This window comes from Nyctereutes procyonoides, unplaced genomic scaffold, assembly GCF_905146905.1.
Source record: "Nyctereutes procyonoides isolate TBG_1078 unplaced genomic scaffold, NYPRO_anot_genome, whole genome shotgun sequence".
NCBI lineage: Eukaryota > Metazoa > Chordata > Mammalia > Carnivora > Canidae > Nyctereutes > Nyctereutes procyonoides.
In genome coordinates, this window is record NW_026575046.1 from 35,609,141 (window position 1) to 35,627,568 (window position 18,428).

At 39.5% G+C, this 18,428-nt stretch overlaps 1 protein-coding gene across 4 annotated transcripts in view; it reads right to left on the reverse strand.

The window, feature by feature from the left end:
- Positions 1-14,586: 14,586 nt before the first annotated feature.
- CLINT1 (clathrin interactor 1) overlaps positions 14,587-18,428 on the reverse strand; it is a 59,274-nt gene continuing 55,432 nt past the window's right edge. For 3 of the 4 annotated variants that reach the window (XM_055325345.1, XM_055325348.1, XM_055325347.1), the window contains exons 11-12: positions 17,602-17,806; positions 14,587-16,340 (exon numbers count right to left, since the gene is read on the reverse strand). In XM_055325345.1, the coding sequence (XP_055181320.1) occupies positions 15,994-16,340; positions 17,602-17,806 (552 nt within the window). In that variant the 3' untranslated portion in view covers positions 14,587-15,993. The remainder of the gene's footprint in view (positions 16,341-17,601; positions 17,807-18,428) is intronic. The other variant, XM_055325346.1, reaches the window with a different exon arrangement.

The window sequence follows — 18,428 nt, forward strand, 5'->3', positions numbered from 1 at the left end:
TGTTTTTAAAGATTTTATTTATTTATTCATGACAGACGCAGAGAAAGAGGCAGAGACACAGGCAGAGGGAGAAGCAGGCTCCATGCAGGGAGCCCGATGTGGGACTCAATCCCAGGACTCCGGGATCACACCCTGAGCCAAAGGCAGATGCTCAACCACTGAGCCACCCAGGGGTCCTAAGTGTGTAATTATTTTTAAAAACCACAATGAGACATCACTTCACACCTGTTAGAATGGCTGTCATTAGATAGATGAACCTGAGGGGTCTTGAGGTGACAGTGACTGCAACCTTGACTCCAACAAGAGGAAATGGATGAGGGGAAGGCCAGGTGACATCCATCTTCATCTGAAATTGTCACAGAAGGGTAAAGGAGAAAGACTTCATATTCTGAGTTATGTAAGATAACAAAAAGTTAAATGCAAAACCAGAGGATGTTCCTTTGTGTTCCATCACCACTGTCCAAACTCAGAAGGGATCTCCCTTTGCAGGGGGTAAATAAAAATGAATTTAAGTAAAAACAAAACAAAAGACAAGAGATAAGTGTTGGTGAGGAATTGACGTAAAGGGAAACCTTGGGCATGGGTGGTGGGAATATAAATTGGTGAAGTCACTGTCAAAAACAGTATGGCGATTCCTCAAAAAATTAAAAATAGAACTAATATATATGATCCAGTAATTCCACTTCTGGGTATACATCCAAAAGAAATGAAAATGAGATATTGAAAAGATATCTGCACTCCCAGGCTTACCACACCATTATTCACAATAGCCGTGATTTGGGAACAACCCACGTGTCTGTCAATGGATGAATGGATAAAGAAGATGTGGTATATGTATATCCTCTGGAATATTGTTCAGCCATGACAAAGAAGGAAATCCTGCCATGTGTGATGGCATGGATGGACCTTGAGAGCATTATGCTAAGTGAAATAAGCCAGGCAGAGGAAGACAGATACAGCATGGTATCACCTAGATGTGGAATTAAAAAAAAAAAGTTAAACTCACAGAAATAAAGAATGGAAAAATGGCTGCCAGAGGCTGGAGGTAAGGGAAAAAGGGAAAGGTTGGTAAAAGAATGCGAACTTTCAGCTATAAGATGAATAAGGTCTGAGGATCTGATGTAAAACATGGTGACTATAGTTGATAACACTATTGTATAAATGAAAGTTGCTAGAACTTAAGTGGTAGAAGAAGAAGAAGAAGAAGAAGAAGAAGAAGAAGAAGAAGAAGAAGGAGAAGAAGAAGAGGAAGGGGATAAATATGTGTGGGGATGGAGGTGCTAATGAACCAGGTGGGGGAATCTTTCACAAAATATTTGAATATATCAAGTCACCACAATGTACACTTTAAATATCTTACAACTTTATTTGTCAAATATACCTTAATAAGACTGGGGAAAAAGAGTTTAAAAATGTCCTCCCCTATGCAAAAAAAAAAATTCTTCCATACACTCCCCCAAATGACCAAAGGAACCCAAACAAGCAAAAACCCAAAGCACCACACAGGCTGCTGGGCTTGGGCGTAGCTCTGCCGCTGGCGGTCGCGCTGGGCGGGATGGGGCTTCAGGGGTCATCTCCCTCGCCCCCCAGCACCATCCACAGATCTGTCCCTGCAAGTCCATGGTATTCTCAGTTCTGCCAAATGCCAATGGTTTGCTTCCCGTATCATAGATTTCTGTTTTGTATTACGAAAAATGATCTAATTTAGTGTTAGTGGCAGTAAATAATGGAGAATTTACTTCTGTAGTCTCTGGAAATATTTAATCCCAGCTTTTCTCCTGGCTCTCTCAATAGAATTGTATGACCTCAGTTTCTCCTTCTGGAAAAGGAGGTTAACACACCAATCATTTAGTCTAGTGTAACTGAAGTGTGTTGGGCAGTAGAGTCCTTTCTTCCTTTTTCTTTTTTCTATCATCTTTCTTTCTTTCTTTCTTCTTTCTTTCTTTCTCTTTCTTTCTTCTTTCTTTTTCTTTCTTTTTCTCCTTCCTTCCTTCCTTCCTTCCTTCCTTCCTTCCTTCCTTCCTTCCTTCCTTCCTTCCTTCCTTCCTTCCTTCCTCTCCTTTTTGCTTTCAGAAGAAAAAAGTCTGCTGCATGATGCAAGAGGATCCCGTCTGAGCAACCCCCAGACAGGTGTGACTTCCTGCAGCCCAGTCCTCAGGAGCGCTAAGCAGATGTGCCCCAAGCACTGTGGTAGGCCAGGCCAGGCCGACAGGGCCTGTAGCTCCCAGAGTTTTCTGCGGGGGTTCCAGCGCAACTCCAGGCAGTGTGTGGTACCAAGACCGTGAGCCATTTCCTCGCCCCACCTCTTTGCCGAACCCAAGTTTGCTCCTATTCTGTAAAACGGAGCTTACACTGGGGATTAGTGTGTCATTTCAGTAGTGGTTGAAATACCGTAGGCTCCTCTGTGGCCCTTTCTTCATTTTCATCAGGCTTGGAGGAGATGCTGGGGACCCAAGTCAATGGTTTCCTTGAGTGGACTCCGTTCCACCTGCCGGTCATGATGTGAACTTCTAGGGCAACCTGGGGTTACAGACGCAGTGCCATACAGTCACACGGCACTTGGATAGATTCTGTTAGATGTTGTACGTAACTGTGTGCCAATACATGTGTATTGTGTAGGTTCTGTACGTAACACCACTGTGCACTTGAAACGATTCTTAAGAGCAATTCTGACCTTCCCCACTATCCGCTGTATTCCTGCTTCTACAATCAAACCCACAGGGAAGCTGTAACCTCACTGTAATACCAGCTCGCAGGTCATCATGAGAAGTCAATGGAAGAACGTATGGAAACGTCTTCGCATAGTGCCCGGCCCAGGGCTGAGGAGAAAAGTTAACCGTGATAATTAGGTTACTATCATTTTCCATCCAGGGAGGGAGCTACCAGCTATAAGCACCTACTCTCTGGTCATTATGAATATAATTTTCCAAGCAAAGACACATGGAGAGAGATCACTTCCCCCTGGTATTGCTCACTCTTCACAGAGAAGAATGGGTATGTCCGCTGCCAGACCGTGGGTCCAGGTGAAGGCCACAGGTCTGGAGCAGGGTGGGGAGAGGAGAAACAGGCACACAGGGAACACTGGGGAGCCCTTTCCTTTGCTGGGGGCATGGGAGAGGAGCCAGGCATGAAAGTCTGAAAGAGTGGCCCATGGTTAGATGGCTCTGAATATCTGGACGTGATTCAACTGGGGAAGGGGAGCCATGGGTGGCGTATGAGCTGAGGAGACATGAACAAGACCTATGAAGCAAAGGAGAGGCTAGAAACATGGAAACCAATTAGGAGGCTGTTTATAAGACATTGGAGCTTCTGCAAGAATGGTGGCCAGGGAATGGAAAAGATACTAGAGGGGGTTCCCTGGGTGGCTCAGTGGCCTGCCTTCAGCCCAGGGCGTGATCCTGGAGTCCCGGGATCGAGTCCCAGGATCAAGTTCCAGGATTGAGTCCCGCAACTGGGTCCCTGCATGGAGCCTGCTTCTCCCTCTACCTGTGTCTCTGCCTCTCTTTGTGTGTCTTTCTCTGTGTCTCTCATGAATAAATAAATAAAATCTTTTTCTTTTAAAAAAGGGAAAAGATACTAGCTGATTTAGAGCAATATCCTATCAAAATATCAAATATCCTGTATATTTTTGGAGCAGAGCTCAGATAGTTCATTGTTCTTTTTTGCTACAAAGAGTTATGTATTCCATTTTCTTCAAAGTTTGTACCATCCAATAATGAATTTTTAAAAAATCCCTTTCTAGTATAAAACATGGAATTCTGAAGCTACGACAAATGGGAATTTTAATAATGGCTTAGCATCATTGAAGGATTTTACGAACCACAAGGCTGATGGCTGAATCCTGAGAAGGCAACTGTTATGGAAAAATCCCCAACATGGGGTCTGGGACCCACCTACACTTGTTCTGGAACAATAAAAATATAACAATAAAAATATGACAGAAAAAAACACCATCACCTCAGTCCCAACTGAAAGAAACTGAACCTATCATTTGCCCCAAATAGCTCTGAAATGTGGTGAGGTAAAGGGAAAGAAGGATTGAATAATAAAAGGAATTTGTCTTGCAAATAAGGTGAATAAATAATGTTATTTACATCTCCTATCTCCTAAATTTAAGCCACTTATTGCCTGCTAAGATATGCATGTCTTTGTATATACAGGATGTATCGTGAGTTTTTAAAGGATTTTTTTCTTAAAAAAGAAAAATTTATTTCTTCATCATACTTGGACTGGAAATGATACAGTATTATGTCAGCCTGACAGTGTCTGCCTGCTGTTGCTCTGGAATTCCTTTAAATGTCTTCCCACCTGCTCAGGATTTGGATATTGCATATCCAAATATGACTTCCTACTGGATTGCAGTAGAGAAGATTGTCCTATTTACATGCACAGCACAAACTGTCCTTCCCTACCAAACCACTTTTCTGTCACTGAGCCAACCCATCATTTGAAGTTTTGTGTGTATGGCTTTCTACTTGTAATGTGAGCATATTAGATGGGTCGTAGCTGTGCTGGTAATTTTTATATAGTTTCTGAGACACATGGATCTTACATCGCCACGAGTAAGATGATAATTTTAGGAATTCAGGGTGATGCTTTATTTAATAAAGAAGCCACCCCCACAACTGAGAGATTATAGGGTTTTACGTATGTATTTGATGTTATGGGGGTTTTCAAAAAACAATCATAATTCTCAGCTTTTGATAGAACATCAGTCGGTGGTATGGTAGGGAGTGAGTGGCCCTTAATCCCCCCTGCCCTTTTTAAACAAACTTATTCCCATGGTGTGCATTTTCATTTATTTTCTGGGCATGAAATTAGAAAAAAAATAATCATACACTCTGAGATTGTATTGGGTTTTTTCCTCAAAAGGACCAAGGAGGAGAAAATGGAATCTGATCAAAGGCCCTATGTCAAGGAAAAAACTAAAATCCAAAATGAGCCAAATGACACTTCCTCAAAAATTAAACATAGAACTACCACATGATCCAGCAATTTCACTTCCAGATATATGCCCCAAGAAAGCAGGGATTTGAATTCATAACAGCATTATTCATAATGACCAAAAGGTTGAAACCATGCAAGCATCCAGCAGATGAATGATAAACCCTATGTGGTATGTACATACAATGGAGTATTTTTCAGCCTTAAAAGGAACGACATTCTGACATATTCTATGATATGGATGACCCTTGAAACATACTAACCGGAGTAAGTCTGACACAAAAGGACAAATACTGGTGATTGCAGTTTATGAGGTATCTAGAGTAATCAAACTCATAGACAGAAGATAAAATCGTTGCAGCCAGGGGCGAGGGGAGCAGGGAATGAGAGTTAGTGCTTAATGGATAGAGTTCAGATGGGGAAGAGGAAAATTCTAGAAAAGGATGGTGGTGACAGTTGCACAAAAATGTGAAGGTACCTAATACCACTGAACAATACCCTTAAACATGGTTAAAATGGTAAATTTTATTATTAAAATGGTCATTTTACCACACTTATACACATAAATTTACGTTATGCATATAAAATAAAATATGTATATTTTACTGCAACCTCAAGAGATCAGAATGAAATAGAGGAAAGCCTGGGTGGCTCCATGGTTGAGCTTCTGCCTTTAGCTCAGGGCCTGATCCTGGGGGAGCCTGCTTCTCCCACTGAGTATGACTATGCCTCTGAGTCTCTCATGAATAAATAAATAAAATCTTAAAAAAAAAAAGAAATAGAAAAAGTAGTAGAATTTGCAAGAAACTTCCAGCCTTCCTCCTTGCCTTTAATATTCCACCAAAACATGTATGTGAGCACTTGGTGGGACTAGATTGATGGGTACACACTTAGCTAAGAAAATGCAAGCTCGGGATCCCCGGGTGGCACAGCGGTTTGGCGCCTGCCTTTGGCCCAGGGCGCGATCCTGGAGACCCGGGATCGAATCCCATATCGGGCTCCCGGTGCATGGAGCCTGCTTCTCCCTCTGCCTGTGTCTCTGCCTCTCTCTCTCTCCCTCTCTGTGACTATCATAAATAAATAAAAATTAAAAAAAAAAAAAGAAAAAAGAAAATGCAAGCTCTTCTAGGTATCATCTCCACTTAACCGGGATAATAATCTCAAGCAAGGCTTCTGTGAATATGTCCCTCAAGAAATCTCAGCCAAGAAGCTGGGCAGGTGTGGTCCTAATCACACAACTGTTAGGTGGGTGTACCACTTCCTTTAAGGTCTCATTGAGACAAGTTATCAAGGTCTGAAATGCTGCCTGTACAGGGGGTGAGGACTTCCCTCAAGAGGACCCAGTGCTGGGACCCAACCCAACAGGTCCCAAGTTATCTGCAGACACATAAAAGTTTCATTCTAAATATTTTCCAATTCACTGGAAGCCCATTTTGTGCCAGTTTGATCCTGATATTTCCTGCCTTTTTTTTTTTTTTTTTTTTCTGGAGATGACTCCTTTGTTTTGAAGCATCTTGGCAAATGTGTGGTTTAGTGGAACAAAATGGAAGGGATTTTTGAAACACAGACGTTGTAAGCCTCAAATCAGACAATCAGGAGCAAGAAGCTGTACATCAGAAACGTGGCCTCCAGTTTGGGAAGTGTTAGCACAAGTGTAGAGCTACAAAGACATGAGTAGCTAAGAGTTGATTGTTAACCTCCCAAACTCGATTCAATGTGACAGTGACACTTCACAGCACATTGCATCCAATCTCATTTGAAGCTGACAAAGATTGTTTCTGCTTTACATCTATTGGTTTATTAATGGTCTACAGCCTCTTAAGCAGATGCATATTCATTAGGTAGCCAGCTGTTAGGAGGTTCCCAGATGTCGAATGTAACTCTGTCTTGGAACATTTTTTTTTTTCCTTATCATGAAACAAAGTAATTGAGGCCTTATTAAAGAACCAGTTAATTACTAAAGCGGTACCTTATGGCACCCTTTTTATCATTCAAATCTGAGAACTCTTGGGACATCTAAAAAATTTGGTGAAGAGACAGTATTTAAGAACCAACATTTATTTTATATTTATATATATAAAGAGATACTGAATGTGTGGAGACATACACGTACACACATTTCCGTGTTGGAGGGATTAAAAAGTATGTGAAAAGTTCTTAAGGACTGAAAAATTTTCAGCTACAGTATCTTTTCCTTGGTTCATTACAGGGATTAGGTCCAAAAGGCAACACTGATAAAGCTAGTATCTTAATTAAATTAAAGATACTTTACCATTTCTTTTCTTTAACCTTATCACGTTCCTGTAAAAGATGACTTGAAAACTGGTTTTTCAACCATTCAATCATCTCAACTCTGTATACCTATGTCTCACACTTCATTTGATATTTTCCATTAAAGTTCGTATTTAAAAATAAATAAATAACTAAAGTCCGTATTTTTTCTATATCAAAAATAATTCAGCTATCGGCAATCAAACTCATTTTCAAATTGCCACATATTTCTAAAGCCCTTTTAAAAAACACCACGTTTCTAAATGCTCTTTTAAAAATATTTTAAAAAATAAATTAAAAACGTATTCTAATGATGTCAATTTAGATATTTCCTTCAGGACACTTTAAATCTAGAAATTCCATTTCTACTTTTATTTGGTAGCTGGGCATCTCAATTCTATTTCTCAAATGCAAGAATCACAGGAGCAAAAATTGCCAAGAGCACATAATCTTTAAAAAAACATTGCTGTGCACTTTTTGAAATGGATTCCCAAAACAAGCAATCCAAGGCCATCCACCTTTCCTGCAGGTTTTCCTTAATGTATCTTCTGATCCCTTGAGGGGACTTTGTGTTCTACTACTCTAAAACTGCTGGAATTTTCTGCTTCTGATTTGGCTAATATCTTATGCTAAGTTAAATCACCATTTCTACAAAACAAACAAAAGGTTTACTCTTCAGAGGAGATCAGTTTTTATTTGCTCTGTGGCTCATCTCCTGCTGGTGACCTTTAGAAAATGCAAATAGATTTCATAAACATTCAGTGCTTACTTAAAAAACGTATTATTTAACAACTATTTCCTAGCTGTCTACCCACTGTGGAGCTTTATGCAGCACCTGGGACAACATGGTCAGAGATCAGGGATGTGCAAGAAAAACCTGACAATGTGTCTGAAGGGCAGGTACGATGTTTAAACAAAGAGGTGTGATGTATCAATAGAGGAGAAATAAGGGATAGTGGAATGAAACTGCATTTGGATTCCAAAGACCTGTCCTGGGAGACCCGGCCTCACTACCTACTTTGCTCTCTTGAAGTCTGTTCCCTCATCTACAACAATGGGCTAATGACTGTCTTACCTTCTTAGCTTAGTGTGATGGTGAAAATCAGGGAGGAAATGAGTGCGAAGCCACTCTGTAAACTATAATATGTACTAGTTGAAACGATTAATTTGTTATTTTTTTAAGATTTTATTTATTTATTTGAGAGAGAGAGAGAGAGAGAGAGAACACAAGCCAGGGGAGGGGCAGAGGGAGAGGGAGAAGCAGACTCCCCACTGAGCAAGGAGCCCGATGTGGGGCTTGATCCCAGGACCCGTGATCATGACCTGAGCTGAAGGCAGGTGTTCAACCTACTGAGCCATCCAGACACCCATGAAATAGTCAATTTGTGTTTATAATTGGCCCCTTTGAATCTTTCATGTATATATCCACTATAGATGTATTTCAGGTTGGACAGTAAACGTTAAATTATTGCCATACAACTTTCCACTCAAGTTTTTTTTTTTTTTAAGATTTGTTTATTTATTCATGAGAGACACAGAGAGAGAGGCAGAGACACAGGCAGAGGGAGAAGCAGGCTACATGCAGGAAGCCCAATGTGGGACTCAATCCTGGGACTGCGGGATCATGCCCTGAGCTAAAGGCAGGTGCCCAACCGCTGAGCCACCCAGGCGTCCCCCACTCAAGTTTTTTCAAAGTGAGCCCTGTGACAACCATGGCGATGAAAGCACATAGGCCCTTCAGAATATACCATCTTTGATGGTCATAATTCCCTCTAAGGAACTTTCGAGGAGCGTGAAGTAATGACTTACCTCAGCACCCTAAACATCAGTGATTACCATGTCCTTGCCTAGCTCTTCAATTGTTCTTTTACATTGAGGTCCAGCCACATCCACTAAGCTTCTGATGGTTCTTTTTCCACTTGGAGTCTTCACATGTGTGGTTCATGGTTTACCAATCTCTGTGTAAAAGCTCCCTTCTCGGAGAGGCCTTCCTGAGTCACCCTACTTAAATCAGGCCTCTCCTTCTATTTCTGTGTAAAAGCCACTTGACTGTCTCCTTCAGAACACCCGCGCATGCACACACATTCCAGATCCACGTGGTGATCTGATGGGTGAGTTTCTGTTCCAGTTACCATAGCTCATAACTTGAGGTGGTGCAGGCAGCAGGCACCTGACAAGTATGAGCAGGGTCCCCTGGGTGGCTCAGTCAGTTAAGTGTCCAACTCTTGGTTGTGGCTCAGGTCCTGATCTCAGGGTCTGTGCTCCGCAGGGGGTCTGCTTTGGATCTCTCATGTCTCCCTCTGCCCCTTACCCCCCACAAAAAAACAAAAGCAAACCAAAAAAAACCCTTTAGAAAAAGAATATGAATAAACATATGGAATAAGACTCAAGTAGTAGCCCACTGAGGTATTGCAGTCTCATTTCCTAGCTAGGAGGATTTAGATTTTCTACACTTTTATCATGACTCTTTTGGTATTATTCATCTTGACTTAATTTTTAAATCATTGAGAAGTGAAAATACCATGAAAAATAGGAGTCCTGGGACCTAGTCTCCTACCTAATATTTTAGCTGCATTTCAGAAAATAGTTTAATATTTGGTTTATGAATCACTAGACGCAAAAGATGACATCTTCAACGCTTCATTAACAGAAGTTGATTCTGTGCCCATTATATACTAATTTCCAAAACGAAGCTCTTCTGAGAGGGAGTCCTGCTTAGGATTTCCTTCTGCTCTCTGTGGTAAAAACTTTGCCAAATGTACTAAATTTAGGCTGACTTTGCTGATCACTTACTGAAAATTGATCAGTCTCCATTTGGGGGACGGAGCATAACAACCTTTCAAAGCTACTTTTGACTAGTTTTGGACATACCTGTTTGTGTATCTATTAGAGGGAGGTCATTGTTCTATAGGTTATGAGAATGGAGGGATTTGATGTGGCGAAGATGCCCAGTCCAAGAGCTTGGTCTTGTCATTTCATGAATGGATGAAAACCCTGCCAGATTCCTCCAATTTGGGGGATCAGATTTATCCAGGTTCATAAGGAATTTTATCATTGTGGATGCCTTATTTCTATAGTCAATTGCTTCTGTGAAATACTTGGCAGCAGAGAACACAGTATACAAAGTTGCCCAGGCCCCTTGCAAACAAGTCAGAGGTCTTCTGGTTTGACCCATTTTACTCTCTCTTCTCAAAGGATAGGTAGGGAGGTTTGAAAGGTTTACAACTCACCAAGCACTCCACACTCCATCTCTCAGTCTAAGCTTTTCTTTTTTTTTAACTTTTTTAAATTTTTATTTTATTTATGATAGTCACACACAGAGAGAGAGAGGCAGAGACACAGGCAGAGGGAGAAGCAGGCTCCATGCACCGGGAGCCCGACGTGGGATTCGATCCCGGGTCTCCAGGATCGCGCTCTGGGCCAAAGGCAGGCGCCAAACCGCTGCGCCACCCAGGGATCCCCAGTCTAAGCTTTTCTAAAAAATTCCAAAATGGGTAAGAAACTTACTTCTTCTTATTATAAAAGCTAGGAAATATGCACTGTCAAAAGGAATAATCTTGAAACCTGAGTGTCACAAAGTTCTAGTATTCAGTGTCCAGAAATCAATTTCATGTGACAGCCATTTTGCTTGTGACTGAAGTGAAAAGCAAAACTAAATTGTTTGTACCTCAAGCAGATCACCTTATAAACAGAATAAATCAAGTAAATGGATACGTAGTTACTATGAAATAATCTTATCTGTTAATTCTCAATAAATAACAATGTGGTCTCAGGACCACTGAGGAGCCCTGAGCAAGTTCCCACCCTTTCCAAACTCGTATCCTTGAGGCCAGATTTTTTCATGTACTTCCCCCAAAACAATAGCACAGTGGACTGAGAGAAGCAGAGAAGAGAATCCAGCTGTATCCTATTAAGCCAAGTAATAAGGAGATTTTAAAAAATGTAAAAAACAAAGTCACTCTTCTCACAAATTATGAGTTTTTAATAAAATTAAAATTTGACATGGGTACAAGGGTGGCTCAGTTGGTTAAGCATCCCACTCTTGATTTCAGCTCAGGTCATGATCTCAGGGTCATGGGTACCAGCTCATCAGGTTCCCAGCTCAGTGGGGAGCCTGTTCAAGAGTCCCTCACTCCCTCTCCCTCTGTCCATCCCACTGCTGCTTTAAAAAAAAAAAAAAGGCGGGGGCACCTGGGTGACCCAGCGGTTGTCAGCCTTTGCTTCAAGTTGTGATCCCAGGGTCCTGCATCTGGCTTCCCTCAGGGAGCCTGCTTCTCCCTCTGCCTATGTCTCTACCTCTGTCTCTGTGTGTCTCTCGTGGATAATAAAATCTTTAAAAAAATTATAATTTAACAAGTAATGGGGTTACTTTAAAATCAGTATTTTTTAAGTTGCTCAGTTTTTATTTCAAATACAGTAAATATTGATATGACCCACATAAGCAAAAGTTCTTTGGGGTTCTCAGTAATAAGATTTTAAGGTATAAAGGAGGTTCTGAAACCAAACTGCTATATATGCCAACTCTTATAATAAAATGGCAGAGTGAGTGTACTTGGGAGCACTTAAAGAACACAGCTGCAAGATGTATGCTTAAGAATAATCAAATGGGCAGCTTGGGTGGCTCAGCGGTTGAGTGTCTGCCTTTGGCCCAGGGCATGATCCTGGAGCCCCCAAATCGAGTCCCACGTCAGGCTCCCTGCAAGGAGCCTGCTTCTCCCTCTACCTGTGTCTCTGCCTCTCTGTCTCTCATGAATAAAAAAAATAATAATAATCAAATGGAAAAAATTGCAGGGTTTCCAGTCCAGGACTGTTATTGTGATGACATTTATTTTAAAGAGTAACAAATAGAACCCATGTTTGCCCATCAGGACTTTCAAATCCCTCCAAAATCCCTGGGAAGCTAAGCATCTGAATTGGCTGGAGGCTGATTCCCCACCCATTGCAATAAGCAAGGGCAGAGTGATGGGGAGCCAGGAGCTACTTACTATGTCTTCAACGAACAATGCATTAGTAAGGCTGCCATTATTAAGATACACACACACACACCCACACACAAAAGAAGGTACACAAGAATTAAGGTCAGAATGAGTAAAAGTAAAAAAAAAAAAAACTCCTTCATGGATAGATTTTTTTTTTTTTTAGTCTATATATCTCATTGCTTATCTAGATATAAGAATAGCAAGATCTTAGTCAACAGAACTCTAAGAAGTCAATAGAAAAATTGAGATCTGTACTGCTTCTAAAAGCGGAGAACATTCTAATTAGGGTTATTTGTGTGGCAAATCCCATACCACTTTCATAGTTTTTTCCCTCACATCTGCACTAATGTGGTTAAGTAGAAATGAGTCAATACATTCACAAAATAGCTCGTTTACAATTTCCTTGTCTGATTTAAGTAATTGGAATTAAACTTAGGCAGAGAGCAAAATCCTCAGTTAGCAATCAACTTAGTATCAGTCTCTAAGGCTTTCTTAACTCACACTGCTCTTAGGAACACAGTAGGAATATGAACTTTTGGGTTTGATGTATAAATGGCATGCACGCGAAGTGTTGAAAAGTGACTGGCACCTAGTCTTGACATGTAAGCATACTTACATAAAATAAAAAAGGGAGGCAGAAATAGTGTGCTTATGTCACTGCTAGATCTGACGCATTACTTATCCAACACTTCCAGATTTTAAGTTCATTTTAGGAAAAATGTATTAGTGCTCAGAGAAATCAGGTAAACTGATCAAGGTGTCACACAGATATGCATGCCTGAAACAGGCATAGACCTGCTTCCAAGTCCATGCTCTTTCCACAGTGCAAAGCTGTCGAAACACAAGAGTTGACACACAAAGCCAGTTTATCTCAGAAATTTACTGGGTGTGCTCTGTGCTGAGGACAGCTAGCTTTATTCTACCAATGTGTTTCATAAACGAGAAAAAAACATTACTTCTCCCCTTCAAACAAAGTAACTATAGGTCACAACTTACTACCTCAAACCCAAAGCATTATAGGTATCATTCAGGCCACTTCTTATAAACAAAAAGAAGACCCAAAGTTGCATACAAGAACATTTATGATTCCTTTAGATTTTATTAGAGTGGTTAAAAATATTTTTTTGCAAAAGGGAAAAAAGTGAAATCTGGAGTTGGAGTGGAGACCCACCTGTAGATTTTGAGAACAGTAACTACTTGCCTCTCTCCCAGCAAAAAAAAAAAAAAAAAAAAAAAAAAAAAATTAGGCAGAAGCCGTTTGAAAAGGTGAAGGGATTTGGGTTGGGCAGAAGGGAGCCCAGATGACTATTTAAAGAGTACTTTCCTGCCAACTCCAATTTGGGTATTCAGACTTTTCTTTGAAATATCACTTGGTGGGATCCCTGGGTGGCGCAGCGGTTTGGCGCGCCTGCCTTTGGCCCAGGGCGCGATCCTGGAGACCCGGGATCGAATCCCACGTCGGGCTCCCGGTGCATGGAGCCTGCTTCTCCCTCTGCCTGTGTCTCTGCCTCTCTATCATAAAATAAAAATAAAATTAAAAAAAAAAAAAGAAATATCACTTGGTAATAACCCTTTCAGAAACAAATCATTACATGGTATGGATCCCTTAATGAGGCAATCTTTTCCTTTCATGGGCTCTGAAACAAAATCCTGGTAAGACAGCAAATTGTATGTTGAGGTGCCATAATACAGGAGATGGGGCTGGCTCCCTTCTGTCTTCAGAGATGTAATATAGGAAGGATGTGGCATAGTACAGAAAATGCTTTAAGATAAATCTTGATTTTATTAGAAAAGAATTTTTCTTTTTATTAGAAAAGAATTAAAAAAGAATTTTTAATCATAAAAGTTTAGAAACAAAGTATTTTTTCCTCCAAGAATCATATGTATTTGAAAATGTGATGCTATACCTCTCAGTTTAATGAAAAAATTCACTTAAGATTACGGGTTTTAAGTACTAGTGAAGATATTCTCTATGCTGCCACCAGAGCCTGGCTTGATTGCTCTGAAGTAACAACACTTGAAAGCTCCTATTCTTTGAAACTAATTTAAACACACTGAATTGTTGAAAGATTAAAAACCACAGTCAGCTAATTACACTCTCTCTCATCTCTTATTCAGCAAATGAATCACTTTTCATTACCACTTAGCTGAAGTACATGAATTTCTGCCTAATTAGAAATGTTGTAGATGGAACATTAGCAAGAATGGAGCAGGTCAGGATATCTTTGCTGCTTCATTTTTAATTCCTAACAGTAGAGTCTGAGACGAAAGAATAGAGAAGTCATTAAATAATTTTAAATTATTTATAAAAATTACTTTGCCCAAATTATAATTATTTTTCCCCCAAATGGTCTCAAATGTCTAACAAAATGAAAGAAAAAGCAGTTCAACATTGATTTTAATGAACATTTTAATGTTATGTATAACAGAACATTATGAATACAATGGAAACAAAGTTTTATCAATTTAATAAAAAAAATTTCAACACAAAGGGGGGAGGTAATAATTTGATACCTATATTATAGTATTTATTTTTAAAAATATTCCCAGCTTGAGGGTGAAACAATTAATTTTGCATTCCAAACTCTAGAATCATGATTTTCATGTGAGCTTAATGCAGAATTACAGCAGGAAAAATGAAAACATTTTAATTAATTTCCTTTATTTGCCATTAAATCAATAAAATCTTTGACTGCTACAGGTCTCCTTTAATAATATATATTTAACTCCTTTCTATTGGAACCATATTGCTAACGCCATATTATATACACTCAAAACCGAAACAAAACAAATACTGTATAAAATCTAAAAGCCAACATTGTTGAGTTCTAACATTTATATTTAACTTAAGGCTTTAACGAATTTTTTACTTTTCAATTTTTTGAAAGACACCAAAAAAATAAAAATAAATATTTTCCTCTTTTAACTGTTCCTGACTGATAAATGGTGACTACAGGGATAAACACAGAAGGAAGCCTTGCCAAGTTAACCATTGCAAATTGTAAATAATGACTGCTAAAAACAAAAATACTGCAGGGTTTTTTTTTTTTTTTTTCTTTCTTTTAAAGGAAACCATAGAGCAGTCCTGAAAAAAAAAATATTTTTCCTAGCTCTGCAAAGGATAATTATAGCAGAAGATACGGGAAAAATCCCATAGCTATCACCAATCGCTTGAAGAGGTTCCATTACAATAAAAATTTGGATAGTATAATAGTAATAGCAGTGTTGCTGGAACATTAGCAAAAGTATATACATTCCAGTTACCTTTGATTTAGCCATAATCACATATGTATGCCTTTTTTGGACAAAAATATATATTTTTATAAAAAACTGATCATCCAACTTTAATGATTTCATTTATGGACTCGAGAGTGGTAGTAAAAGGAACAGACCCAATTATGACAAGGCGATTCAGGGACAGAAAAATCAAGTTCCTCAGGAAAAGAAAAGTATAAAATAGAGATTCAAACACATTTATTCAGCCCTATTTCAGTCTTCCCACAAATCATGATGTTAAAATGGGCTCTTCAATTTATAAAGGCTTTCAAGGTCTCATTACCCCACTTGTGGCCTATTCTCACTGGGAAAAATGATTTTGACTGCCTCATCTGAAGTGCCCTTGCCTGGCCATCAGAAATACTAGATATTTCACTTTTATAAAACAGCCTTTTTGGTTCTTTATGTAGGTTTATTTTAATTAATTGATAAAAGAAAGGGGAGTTCATTAGCATTTTCCATCCCAACATCACCTATCTTTACCGCTAAAAATCCTTCATTCAATCTGCTCCTTTACAATCTCTCATTTGCTAAAGTTGGCGAAATTTGCAAAGGCATCTTGCTTGGGTTGTACAGTTCCAGAAGCCATGGCTAAGTTGGGCATGCCCATTCCCATTGTGCCTGTGAGGCCCATCCCAGCAGTTGACATCCCTATGTTCATGTTCATGCCCATCATGCTCTGGTTCATCATTGGAGTATTTCCAAGAGGGGCCATTCCCATGGAGCCAGTCATCACACTGGGCATGCTCATAGGCATGGGGCTCCCCATCAAAGGGTTAGTTTGGGGCCGGACTGGAATTATGTTTGATGGAGAACTGAGGTTCACAGCTCCAAAACTTTGGGTCATCACATTCATAGGCTGTTGCATATCTACCAGAAGAAAAGAGACAAAAGAACTTCATGTGAGATTCATCGAGCAGAATACAATCTTCCTGACTATTAACACTTGCAAGCCCTAATAAAATTCCTTTATAGTGATTTTACAAGATAAGTCAGTTAACTTGCACTATTTGCTCTAGAAAAATACCCTGAGGCTGTTAACTCTGGTTTCCCAAAGATGTAGAAACAGTTAAAAGTGGGCTGGGGGAAAACAGGAAGCACTTTAAAATCATTCCAACAAAATTTATTGTTGAATCCAACCTAAGAAGTTGTCAGGAACTACTGTGTATCAAAAGCCTTGAACAACTTTATACCCTTTGACTCGCTCTATTTTTATAACATTACATTAAGGAAAAAATCGTAAGTACAAAGATTTATATAAAATCCTGGAGTTGGGATCCCTGGGTGGCGCAGTGGTTTGGCGCCTGCCTTTGGCCCAGGGCGCGATCCTGGAGACCCGGGATCAAATCCCACATCGGGCTCCTGGTGCATGGAGCATGCGTCTCCCTCTGCCTATGTCTCTGCCTCTCTCTCTTTCTCTCTCTGTGACTATCATAAATTTAAAAAAAAAAAAATCCTGGAGTTATTTATAATAGCAAAAACCTGGAAACAACGAAAATAACCAACAATAAAGAGGTTGTACACTGATAAAATGGATAACTATAAATGTCTAAAAATCATTTTTCCCTAAGAATATTAAATATAGTAAATATGGTAATTTAATGCAGAATGACAACTGCAAGAAACAAAACAATATAAACAGAGTGATTTCAAATATTACAAATATGGTTAGAAAAGACAAAGAAATATGAATTAATGGTGATTATCCTTGGACTATGGAGTTAAGATGATCTTTCTTTCCTGGTCATATTTACCTATATATAAACATTTTCTACAACAAATATATATTTTTTTAAATATTTTATTTTATTTATTCATGAGAGACAGAGTGAGAGAGGCAGAGACACAGGCAGAGGCAGAAGCAGGCTCCATGCAGGGAGCCCGATGTAGGACTCGATCCCAGGTCTCCAGGATCAGGCCCTGTGCTGCAGGTGGCGCTACACCACTGTGCCACGGGGGCTGCCCATACAACAGATATTTTTAATTATGGGAAAAAAATCCTAAGCAATCACATAGTTGCCTTCTTTAGTACAGTCTGTCATGTATTCTTATTTCAAGGCTTAAACTAGTCCTGGCATCAGGGTAAAGATTACAAAAATACAAAGAAGCAGGATGTCTTAGGGTAACTTACTCTGCTGTTGAATCATAGTATTGAGCGATGGCTGTTGGGGCTTGGAAGGCTGCATACCAGGTAATAAGTTGTCTAGGCTGATGTTTACACTGGGGTCAGACCAAGTAGACGGCAGGGTTTTGCTGACTGGCTTCTGGACCATATCTGTATTCTGATTATAGAGAGGATTAGGCTTCTGCAGCACTGTGCTAACATTTTGCAAAGGCTGGAAAATAGAAAAATGCTCTAAAAATTAAGCATTTGATCTACAAAGTTTATCAAATGGCAATTTAACCACAATAATTCCAGATATACACTAGACTTAGTAACAAACTTCTGAAATCAAAAAGAACCAAAAATGTTCTAGGCTAAGTTATTTAAACTGAAGCTGAATCACTACCTTCCCCAAAAGGTTCCTCTGAATCCCAAATCATATTTGGGGTTAAAAAACCAATATATTTACATGAACAATTACCCTCCCATCACCCAAAGCCTAGAAGCCACCATCCCAGGGCAACTGACAACTTCAGATTAGTATAGCTTTAAGGAAATATACAAGTGGGACTTATTATTACAAAATGGAATCAAGGTATGATTTCTCATGTTATAAAAAGCAAAACTATCAAAGCCACAAATTATATTGCACAAATCCTGACATTTCCTGCTCCATGTAGACTTCTATTGCCTAAAATGAGAAATATTAGTGGAACTTGATATATGTGGAGCAATTCAGGAGAAAGGAGAAATTCAGGAGAAAGAAGCAGGGATGCCTCATAGTTACTAAGGATAACCATGAAAAGGGGAAAGGAATAGAAATTGGAAAAATAATTTAAAATGTACCACTGTAA